The sequence below is a fragment of the Bombus flavifrons genome, chromosome 3 (assembly GCF_040668555.2).
Source record: "Bombus flavifrons isolate JBK064 chromosome 3, iyBomFlav1_principal, whole genome shotgun sequence".
Lineage (NCBI taxonomy): Eukaryota > Metazoa > Arthropoda > Insecta > Hymenoptera > Apidae > Bombus > Bombus flavifrons.
In genome coordinates this window covers 5,972,726-5,985,586 of record NC_138444.1, presented here as the reverse complement: position 1 = coordinate 5,985,586, position 12,861 = coordinate 5,972,726, and the positions used below count along the sequence as shown (strand labels likewise).

General features: G+C 34.5%; 1 protein-coding gene across 1 annotated transcript in view; it reads left to right on the top strand.

The window, feature by feature from the left end:
• The first annotated feature begins 10,786 nt into the window (after window positions 1–10,786).
• LOC138178523 (probable cytochrome P450 6a13) overlaps window positions 10,787–12,861 on the top strand; it is a 41,078-nt gene continuing 39,003 nt past the window's right edge. The window contains exon 1 of the mRNA XM_069110473.1: window positions 10,787–10,948. Within this exon, the coding sequence (XP_068966574.1) occupies window positions 10,880–10,948 (69 nt within the window). The 5' untranslated portion in view covers window positions 10,787–10,879. The remainder of the gene's footprint in view (window positions 10,949–12,861) is intronic.

Here is a 12,861-nt window from a genome sequence, read left to right as displayed (position 1 = left end):
ATTATACGAATCCCGTGTTTTGGTTAATGTATTAACGGATCAACCGAAAATTTCTGATTCTGAGATCTCATTCCTTAAATGGGGCGCGTTTAGCGCGGCAATTTCATGAAATCGTAGACAGTTCTTCGCTTAACTCCTGCCATAAGAGCCTACTACACATTTATAACGGTATACTCCACTTTGTACGATGGCTTATAGGATTTCGTAGCTCTTGTGGATCTTATTAATTTTCCATTCAATTATCGTTTAAAGAGCTGGCGAAATTGCACGAACGTAACATGGGCCAGAAATTAAGTACTGAGCGAAACGGTTTTTATGTTGTAAATGTTCTACAAAATAAAAGAATTTCCATGACGTATAATAAAAGTATTTTAAATATTTGTGTCAACGAAATAAAAATAAAAGAAGAGAAATTATTCGTTTGAAAGTATGTGCATCAAAATTGGAAGAAATTCTTAAATAAATAGGAATATGAAACTTCAGAAGTGTTATGCCAACATTCTTGTACCCATATATTTATGAGAAAATTTTCTAGGAAGTTTAAAAGAGTAAAGTAAAGTCGGCATATGTTACACAGCATCAATGTAAAACGTATAGAAAGTTTAGACAAACCGTAGATAAAGTTTGCGTCTGTGCAAACGACAGACCAATATCGTAATTGACTTCGGAACTGTTGGCACAGAGGTCCTCAACTTAATATCAGTATGTATACATTTGAAGATAGTAGTTCGCAACTTAATTTTATTAGATTTCCCTTCAAATATACGTACATATAACAAGATCAACGTCTGCGAATAGGAAATGAAATATTCCTTCGCTTCTTCCAGTTGTTGCATTAGAAAATTAAATCCTGTCGCGCTGTGTAAATTTAAAATAGCACCGTATGAAACCAATGAAAATAAAGAAATTCGGATTCTTTTTCAATAAAATATTTTTAACAAGGCAATCCGATAAACGCAATGAATTAAAGGTTATGTATAGAATAATCTTTATTTAGTTCTCCTTAAGTAATTATCTCTTATGTTCATGAAAATGAAAATGAATCTTTGGAACTACATATGTACTTATAAAAATGTCAAAAACTACTCAATTACAAATTAGATGCAGAAACTTTTGATATCTACACTCCTCGTCAAAGAGGATAGCCCAGGCGAGCTATCTTTAATTTCTCAATGGCGCGTGTAGTTTCTCGTCTGTAACGTATAATATCAAAACATTAGGAGCTCAGGATATGCGACTTGCTGAAAATAAGTCACAATGTCGTAGATGTTTGTATACAACAAAGAGAAACTATTTCGAACTAAGGTCGAAATGATAGCACACTCTATTAATATGTTTAGAAATTGCTCAGTAGTTCATGATTTATCAACGAGTAAAGATTACAGTACAATATTATACAAATTTGTAAGTATGGGAAAAATATTGAAAGTAATAAGAAGAAGTCGTAAAGTAATACACAATTTCTTAAAAAATGCTGAAGATTATGACAAAAAGAAAAGTACTGGTCGGCCGACACATCGTTGTCCGATCGTGATAAGCGAGCAATTTTGCGTGTAGCTTCCAACTCGCAGTTAACAACGAAGCAAATAATGGAGAAATGTAGTGTTAGTGCCAGTGTTTCAAGTGTTCGTCGAATTCTATTATCCTGCAAAAATATCAAGAGGCTAAAATTGAAAAAGAAACCTTTGTTAACAATGAAACACAAAGTAGAACGTTTACGCTTTGCAAAAGAAAGAGTGCATTGGAAAAAGGAATGGAGTAGGGTACTTTTTTTAGGCGAAAAAAGTTTCAACTTGAATGGTCCTAATGGGTTCCAATATTACTTTCATGACACAAGAAAAGAGACATTTCGGCAAGACATTTGTCATCAAGTTCATCGATGGGAGAATGAATAGTGTCCGATACATAAATTTGATCAAAAAAGAAATAAATAATCATGCAGAACGCATTTCTGGACCTGATTACATCTTTCAACAAGATAATAAACCTGTACACACATCAAGATTGGTCCAATCATATTTTAATGAAAATAATATATCTATTTTGCCGTGGCCTGCACGCTCCCCGGACCTTAATATTATTGAAAATTGCTGGGCAGAACTTGTTCACGGCGTATACGCAAATGGAAAGCAGTATCAACACGTACAAGAATTAAAATATGCAATTGTACGCGAATGGGATACGTTAAGTCAAAATTATATCCAGAAACTATATAAATCGATACCAAATCGTATAATAGAAGTAATAGAAACTAAAGGGGGATGTATCCATTATTAAATAAGTATATATGTTTCATAAGTAATTATTGTTAATTAAAATCTATGTTGATTATTATTTTCTTATTGTACATGTGCTATCATTTCGTTCTTAAAATAGAACAATTTTTTTTGTTACACACTAAACCTCATAATATTTTTAATTATTTTCAACGAATCGCATATCCTGAGCTCATAATGTTTTGATATTATACGTTACAGACGAAAAACTTTGCACGCATCATTGAGAAATTAAAGATAACTCATGTGATGAAATTATAAATGAATTACGTTGCAATAGTTCATTCAATTTGATTGGATTGATGTATAATAAAAAAATATACACTACCAAAACATCAACAATTTAAAATTCACACTTTGTACCAAATTTCAAGATTATATTGAAAATAGAAGATGTCCTAAGACTTTTGAGAGGAACTGTGCATATATTATGATAAATAATAGAGTTTGTTTTTACTTACTCAACATGTTCATTCCTCATCCTTGTTTCCATTTTCAAACGTTGCATTATCATAGTCATCCATAAAATTTTCGAAATACCGGCGGCCGCAACATTTTACAGTACACCTGTAATCAAATTTTAAGAACACGGTTAACTGAATTTCAATATGTCAATAATGCAATTTCAAGCGAGGGCAATCGAATTTCAAGGAGCGTACCGTAAAAAGGTTAACGATATGCAGATGCGAAAGACCGCAGTTTTTAAATGACCCCGAAAAAAAGTGAAAGAAAAAAGAAAGAATGAACTCGTACTGGCACCAAGAACGGATGGGATAGTTGGTGGAAGTGGAGGGAGAGAGAGAAGCGAGACAATTCCGAACGAATGAAATGTAAATCGGGAAATAAAGGTAACGTTGCGGAAAATTAAATACCATTTGAATAACGCAAATGGTAATAGAATTATCGAGCTGATCGATTAAAGCAATAATACTGTCTGTCTTCCTGCTATACTATCCACTCTACCCTTTTTTCTTCGATGAATACGTCTCCGACCATTTCGCTCGTTATACTTCGTTTATACCAACCTTCTCTTTGTCTTAGAATTACAAGAATTACACGACATCATAAGTTAAATTACGTTGAGTTTAATATGAGACTATATTAGTACTTCCTTACTTATATCCTTGCCACTATAGATCTTTTGTATAAAAATCCTCCATAGACCATTTTCTACATAAGACTAATGAAACATGTAACTTAAAAATCTACCTACTAAAAATTTACCAAAAAACCACTAAATCTTCCTCTTTATTACCAGAAATTGTTTTCAGACAATATTCTTCCGACTATATTAATTAATTGTGCGATCTTAAATAAATAAAAATCACTTGAGTGAAAGTGTACAATTGCAAACGGAACCAGGCGATCTGAAGTACCCTCGATCCTTGTAACAAATCCCGTGTCTCTTACGTAAAGGACAAGATCACAGAAGAAGAAGAAGCATCGAATCGCGCCGATACGAAGCTTGTTCTAGCGCATCGATTTGTTTGCACGTTTCGAGAGACAAGTTGGTGAGAAGTACAGAGGATGGCCTGGTGTAGAAACAATGGAAATGAGTTTTCTGCGGGGCAACCGGGAGAATTTTAAGGTCCTGCAAACGAGGCTTTAGGCGAAGCAAGGCCTGATATCTGCTCTGGTGTAATTGTCATTCGTATCTTATTCCAAGCGACGAAGGACGAAGAGGATGAAAGGTGGAAGGGCAAGAGGAAGAGAGAAACTAGAAGGAGAACGAACAGCGAGCAGTGGCTGTAGGTATCGTAGCTTGGAAGCAAACACCGTCTCGCTACAATGAAACGCAATTTCCTGCTGCTGGTGCCGAGACTGAGCTAGTCGTCTCATTCGTCTTGACTAAAAGCTTCACTCCTCACGCTCGCTGCGTTAAACAATCGTACCTGCGTGGCATTCGTTAAGGAAAGCCGTAGGGTAGAGGGTTTCCTCATCCTTGGTTGCAATAGCGAAGATTCACGGCTCCTAGTCGAGTTACCCTCCATCGAGTACCAAGACGTTTGTTTCCTCGGTGTGATTATTTACAGCGCAGCGGCCGGCTAACGCATTCTTCTCCTCTCGTTATATTATTCTTCGGTAGTTTACGAAATAAATTTATCAATGCAAAGAATATGCGGAGTTCGATCACCGTTCTTGAAGAATTTCGCTCGAAGTGTTTCTGAAATAAGTATTGTAATTTCTTATTTGTTAGACAGAAAATAAATATCGATGTTTCGACAAGACATCGTATTCTTTCGTTGAATATATTAAAGAAAGATATTTTATCAGAATATCTCATTAAAATATTAAATTATTAAAATTGAAAATAACACAGAGAAATAGAAAATCTATTATAAAAGAATTTTATAATGTAACTAGAATTCTATAATCATCTAACAGCCTATCGACTCCACCAGGAGCCACGTCCAAAGGTAGGAGGAAGGAAGTAAACAGATTGGAAAGGGTGCAAGAAAGCAGGCTACGTCTCCATGTGGCCGGCTCTCGGTTATTTATATTCATATCGATGCATGAGAAAAAGTTGGCAACCTTCTTGCCTCCTCTTGACGCCGACGCAGACGCTGCTACCTATCTTCATCCCCCTTCTCTCTCCTAGTGACGTCCCTCATGCCACTAGCTGCATCTTCACCGGCCATAAATACAAAAAACTCACAGGGACAACCGCTCCAGCCGCGATTTATTGCATATGAGTTCTCGGATTTGTCAATCGTGCAACGTGCCTCTCGTAACCACACAGCCACCTTCCCTCTCGTTTTACCCTGTTCGGCCTTGCTCGTGGTGGTCGAGCGCTACTTATTTCCCGGAACAAACGCCATGAATCATCGGTGTCCGCCACGCCGCTACGAGTGCTCTTCCGCAGATATCGGAAGCGGATGTACCATATAGCCATCCGCAACTTGCACTTTTTGGTGTCATGCCTTGCAAAGGAAATTTTTACTTTCTAAAGAAATAGTTTTTAAGAAATGTCCCTTTTACATTTACAAGATAATAAAACATTTCATAATAATTCGACTATTTGACTAGAAAGGCACTCGATACATAAATTCAAATGTACGGACCCAGAATATATTATGGACGCAAATACGAGAAGTTTACCGAGAAAAACTTTTTCACGGTTGTCTTTATTTTGCCAGGCATTACATACACATGGAGGATAGTCTGGTGCCCGGTCGATTTATCAAGCGAGACAATTTATGGTGGAAGCAGCGAGAAGCTTATCTCAAAGCACGAAGGTGGTAGATCGAACTTGCGGCCACCCAGAAAATGGAGTGTCCTGAAACGGGCCGAGCGTGTCGACCAATTTATGACACGTAATTAAAAAGTCAAGCGCCCGCGGCAGCATCGTTCCTCTCAGGCACATTCTATCTGGCGTAAACTCGATAAGACCGATAAGTGGATAACGCCAATCACCAATATTTTATAAGAAGTAAATCAGCTACACTATCGTCGCTAATTCATCCCTCATTTCTTTGTATACTTTTACAAATCTTACAGATAGTAACTTCTACAGAAAATATTTTTAGTATCGTAAATATCAGAATATATTACCACTGATTCAGTTATTTCATAGTGTTGTAATAGTGAAATAATTGTTCCACGTGTTATCGTATATAAAATTCTAACAAATGAGTATTACAATGTATCACAAGTTTAATCGGATTAGATCTCATTGGTACTCATGCATATAATGTCATTAGCGTTATCATGCTCGGAAGTAAAAAAGAGGGACTTTAGGTTGTTAAAAAGAAGAAAGAAAATAGTTTCCTCCTTTCATCATGGTCGAGAACACGGTCGAATGCAAGAGTACCATTCTATTGGCAAACTTCCTTGGAAATTCAGGCTGCAAAGCAGAAACTTTTTTTAATTTCATTTACTTTAATTTGTAAAGTAACTTTTCAATAGTAATTCTCTTGCAGTCGCAACGACCGATATAAAAGCAGAAATGTTAAGGAAAGGAGGACAGAAAAGGGTAAAAAGGTGAACGACAAAACTAAAGAGTTTCATTGCCCTATTTTAGATCTCACTACTTTCGGTATTTATCATTAAGTTTCAAAACTTATTGACTATGAACTACTCGAAATTAAACGTCAAATATTGCACCAACCGCAATGAGTTAAAGCAGTTAGATCGTCGTCGATATGGATTATAGGTTATCTGCCTCGAGCCAGCAGTTCCAGAAAGTGATGGAAATAACTCGTGGCCATATACGCGAATAAATTCGTTCAACACTACCCCAATCAAGGGTAGTTAACCTCTTGCCTTGGAATTTCTTTAGTAGCTACTTAAATAGCTATTAGCTGTTCATTCATGTAACATATCAAATGGCAATATTAAAATATTACATAATTTACATTTCGCTAGATTCTTTACGCTATAACGAACCAGTCCTTTTGTTCGCCATTTGAAATTATTCCTGAAACTCGAGCGCTCAGACAACTGTAGCGTGTGATTACAAACTAGGGACTTACATTTTTCCCTCTTTTCCTCTCTTTCTTTTTTATATCGTATGCAGGACAATGACGCTGTCGTGATGCCATTGTTTGTGCCTGTAATTGCGCCTGCGGCACGCCACTCTGGATTAATCTCGCACGATTTCGGGAAATCCCTCTTCCACCTCCGTCCCTCGTCATCACTCGATCCTTGTTTTCCCTATGAACTGTTGCCAAAAAGGGGTTCACTTTCTCTGCCTTCTAATTTCACCTGTCAAATGGTTCTAAAATGCTTTGTTTTCTTATTTATCGAATTTCTGTAAATTTATTGTTACAATAACAGTTCTAACTGCTTGTACATTAGTTTCTCGAGGTCCCACGATTGACTTCTTGTTTTAGTACCAAAATAAAACTCGATTCATCAAAAAAATCTCTGTCAATTCGTGGAAATACATCTGTATGGATAAATAGCTACCACATAATGTCCATAATGTCCAATGTTTTAAACGTCGTACCTTACTTCGTACGAATTCCATACACGTCTATGTCATTTTCAATTTAGAAATTCAATGTTATATACATAGCGGCACGTTTCGAAGCGTGCAGGAAATTCCGCGTTACAAACGGGCCGCCGCTTTAACCGCGGAATTATACATTCAGAAAAGGTCCTCGCTGAATTCTAAATTCGTTTGCATTGCACCTTTTATTCTTCCTACGTTCAATATGTAACGCGACGGGATTAAGCGTGAAGGAAAGTCGGCTGGGCAAATTTAATCCCTAACCTCTCTTTCGCGTCCCTTTCTACAACATTGCCAGGAATTAATTAATTCGTCTTTAACTAGAAACCTTTCAGCAGATAAGGAATCTCCTTCTCCCTCTTTTGTACATTTTCTCTTCTCTTTTCTTTTCTTTTCTTGCCTTTCTTTGTGTAGGAAAGCTTCAGCTGTTGGTTGGTATTTAATTAATCGAGAATAATCCGAATTCGTCTCGATCCAAGCCAACTACCCTTTGTCCCCCTTTTTCACTTTCTCTTTCCATGTCTCCAATTCTATGTCTTCCATACTTTCTGGCACCTATTGTTCTTCTCCTCGGCGCAATCTTCATATCAAACGGTATTTCATAATTACGCTGTTTGAGAAAGTATTTCCGTCTCACTTCATCCTCGTCAAATTAAAGTCTCCGGCATGTCGAGTTAAATTTTGAACAGAGGAGATCAAATTTTGTCAAGAAACAAAATCAATTACGTGTTAAAATCGGAATATTGTAAATACTGTAAATGGTTCGATCATTTATTTAAAATTATTAATTCATATATGTATCTGAATTCTAAAATACAATTTTAGTGACAACTAAAACAAAATCATATTTTTTATTAAGAGAATATCTTTTACTTAACTAAGCTAACCAAGATTCTTTATTTTTTACGCAAATATTCTTTATTTTTGTCTGTATATGTTATTTTGTTTGTATATTAATATTTATAAAACAGTTTAAAGTAAATAATATTCTTTCATATAAAAGTAAAATTCTAAATCAAAGGTTATCTAAAAGATTTGATTATCCGAAGCAAACAGCGTGTCACGATAAATTTTGATAATCAATGCTCAGCAGTAGTTCCTGCTAATGAAAAAGCACTGGGTTGGAACGTTCTACCTTAACCTAAAAGCACTCACGTTCAACTGAGTGAGTCCGCTGTTGTTTCAAGTAATGCCGTGTGTTTATGCACGCGAAGTAACTAAACTTACTTACCTACTCCTCAAACCGAACGATCCTAATCCTAACCACGTTTCTCACAACGATACTGTACCATTTCATCTTGTTCGTTTGCTAGTTCGTTCTACTGTGAATAATAATAAGTTTCCACTTGTTAGAAATTTCATTACAGCTTTGTTGACCGTATTTAACTCAGATGGTACATTTTTTCATTTAATATTTGTTTTACTAATTGTTCTTTGTCACTAAAAAAATACTTTTGTTCGTTCTCTTTTTCTCTTTAAATCTTTTTATTGAAAATCAAAAAGACAGTATTTGCGTAACAATAGTGAATGTGTTAATTATATATTAATGATCTTTGTACTATACATATACATATAGAGTGGTTCATTGGTAAAAGGATCCGCACATAATTCAAAATACTAATAAAGATGTGAAAGAGAAGCTATTTTTGTGGTTTTATCTGATCCTAACCTAATCTCCACATACAATTCAAGTTTTCGATTTGGAAGTTATTAATTTAAACAAGGTAATGTAATTGTTACAACGTTTCGATATCGATATTTCGAAATTAATTATCCTTCCTGCATTTACGGTTAGTTTCAAATTGCATTGCATCACGTTAATAAATGTAATAACTTCGCATAAAGGTTAATCCGTTGAAAGACCAATACACTCGGTACAATTGTTAATTATAAGGAAGACCTACAAATTTCTATGGTTCGATTACCTATTATCATTTGACGCTTATTCAATATAATTGCGTTTCTCTTTTCAGATACATGGGTAAATCCATAATTTATAGCAAATAAGAGAGTAATTAATATTTGTAATACAAAGATTTTATTCCAATTAAAGTTATTTCCGTTCTCTTTCCTAATTTAATAAAACGTAAAAATAAAAAATATGAATATGATCTATCAAATATGACAATAAATAATACTAAAAGCAAACAGAAATAAAGTATTATCAAAACGAATAAAATTTATTTTATTTATTTTATTTATTTGTAAAACGCTGAATGAATAAATGTAATTAAAATGTCTTAAAATGCTTCAATAATAAATATCAATAGTCTCTCCACTGCCAAACTTAGTCTCAAATTATTTTATAGTCATCAAAATAAGAGAACATTATTTTATTTGCTTTACATCCATATAAATGAAAATTCGCCTTAAAATTGTTCGATAATAAGAATCAACAGGCTCTTGTAAATGTAACGAGAGAAGATATGGGTGAAGGATGAGAAAGAAATCGGAAAGACCAGATGAAAAGCGAAGAAACAAAGCGGCGAGGGACTAGAAGAGGCGAATCATCGCAAAATGAAAAAGAATCACGGGCGATCAACCCGAGATGTAATTACTTGGAGAAGTACAAACACGAGCACCTCCCTTTCTTCGTATTCACCATAAAAAATAATGGAGCCGGCTTCCAGCTCGCAATTTGAATGCCGGTATGAATGGGCACTTACGCCTAGCTTCGAGTATAGCCGCCGAGAGATAAAAAGATATTCATGTTGCCAGCTCGAATTCCTCCTTCTCTGGTTTTGCTGGCACCATCCCTTCTTTCTTTTTTCTAATTACTCCTCTAAAATTAAACGAATTCAAACGCAATCGCCGACAAAAGGAGAGAGCACTTCAAGAGGATAATAAATCATTGTCTTCCTCGTCTTCGACATCGAACTTCATTTCTTATGTTTTAAAACTTACTGACAATCGTCAAATATTTATATTTCAATCTTACTTTCGTTTCAATAATCGAAAAAGATTTTTAATGTTACAAAATTTTGAATGTAAAATCAAAATGAGGGCTGAACTTCGTCTTAGGACAACGTGTAGATTATGAATACATTCAATATATACATTAAAAGAAATTTAAGAATGTAATGATTTGAGAATAAATTGACGCAAAAATATTCTTTAAGTAAATCAAGATAATGAAATCTAACTTTTAAGTATATATCAACGTCATTTATGAACATATTTAATGCACTACATAGCGTATAAAATATACTTGTGTTTAATTGTATTATTAATTAATTGCGTTATTAAAATATAAAGTACTCACGTAAGGGAATAGATACGTCCTCCATTCACAAATAAACTGTTTCTTCATTTATGTCTCAGTATTATTTCATTCTGGTTATTATGTTATCTGAGAAATTACGGCTGAGAACTTCAACAATTACGTTAGAATTTAGAATGTTGGATGAAAATATCGATATGTGTATAATGGATGATAGTATCGATATATAATGAAGGAAAGTATCGATATACAATATCTGTTTAGATTAAAGGACGATAGATGGCAGTTATACATCCTGTATCTTTTAGTTCTTTTATCACAGTCAATCGTTTGTTTAACTGTCGAAACGTATTGTGTCGCATCGCATGGTGCAATTAAAAGTTTTTGACCTGCATTTTTGTTTCTTTTGATAGTTGTGTATTCGTGTGTTTAATGTATTATTCATACGTTATAATAACTAGTATACAAGTTTCTTACGTATTATACGCATACTGTAAAAAGGTAAGATGTATTATGAAAATTATTTTTCTATGGTTTTGTAACATATGGTATATGTCAGTAATTTCATATGTATTGTTATATGTATACGAAAAAATGATACATTCAAGAATTAGATCATTCTATGTTATTCAATCGTATTTTTCTCAATATTAAACAGCAAGTGGACAAAATTATTAGAATTATTAATTATAGAATTAGTCGTTCATTGGAAATCACAGGTTAAGTTTTATAAGTTCTGGAAGAAATTCGTCTATTTAACGATTTGGTCAAAGATGGCTAAAGCCACGCAGTAAGGTTAACACTGTTACCAATTATAATTATCAATAAAAGCAATTTCTTATGAAGAATAATATTATTTATAGGTTACTTTAAACATCATACGCTACATAAACAATCTTTTCTCAAGAAATGAAATATTCCCCTCGAATAAAATAAACTTAACAGATCAAACATCGAAATGCTTTTTATGATATTTTTTCAATACGCATCATCGTATGCGCACGTTTTGCGATAGTATTCACAATGCGTTGCTTGATAATAATAACGCACAGCGTCAGAGTAAGAGGAGCATCAGCGTGCATGCCTTTAGGCGATATAACTTCTTCACAATGAAACCGGAAAATTAAATTCCAACCCTGCCAGTATTCAGCAACTTGCTGTACGCACCTTTGCCCCATTCACGACTCTGTCACGTTACCATGAAGATAGAATGGAAGGAAAGGGATCACCTACTTGTTAGAAATCTCTATTGATTTGGCCCTTTGTCAATGTGAAAATTATACGCACGAATAAACATATTCTGCGTGTTATGTTAAAGTATAGAATGTTCGATACGTTAAGTTTGTACTTATGAAAAACTTAATACATATATAAAATATTCAAAGTAAAGTAGTGGTTATGATTTATAACATTTAATTAATAAAACAAAGTGATTTTTAGGTTCTATTCCTTCAATTAACTTTATAAAGATATGAATTTTTATTAATAATTAGCAATTATTGTCGAACGAAAATTAAGGTAGACAAATCTAAGCAGACCGAACATAGATATGGTTAATTGATTTATTCACTTTTCATATCCATATATCTTTCTGTATATCAGTTTTCATGATCAGTTATTCCCAAATAATTTCTTAAATAAAATAGAGTCAAGAAGAAAATTGAAAATGAGTTATATATAACATTGCGTATTAAGCGTTTTGAAGCTTATACTAACCTATTAGGAACTAACAGGAAAAAATTATTTACTTTTCTACAAATAAATCAATTACTCTATACATATATCAAAAAACACTTCAATTTCAAATCATCAAATTCTAATTCCATATCGAGCATTTTCCAAAACAAGGAGACAACTTTCAACTTTTCCTATAGACGAACTATATAAAAAGTATAGAGTAAAATATGAAAAACATGAAAGGGCCAGCTGTTTCGCTTGTTCCGCGTCCGATAAATATTATTCGAGGAAAGAGGCGGCGACACGAACCGAAATAACGTCTCTCCCTGTACACTGTACACGGTGGCATGTATCGTGGTAAAAGTGAATTTGGGAACTCGCCCAAATGTTAGCTCATCGGTTAAATCCATGCGCGGGCGAGAGGTATTTAATATTGTGGCAGCAGAGGTGGTTGCGGTATAGGCAGCCGTGAGCTGCCAGCGGACCCCTCTGTTTACCATATAGATGACTCGTTAGCGAATGTTAAATTACTGTATTTGCCTAGTGGAGATTTATCATTCATACCGCGGGCCAATCTACCCAGTCGTCGCGATAATAAGTCAGCTTCCATTCTCGTTCCACCACCACCTATCTGAAATACGCCCACGGCGTGATGCAGGTGGCAACCTCTATAATCGATTTACCACCGGACCGATTCTTCCATCGATTCCTCGCTAAAATGTCGCGCTAATGCCATC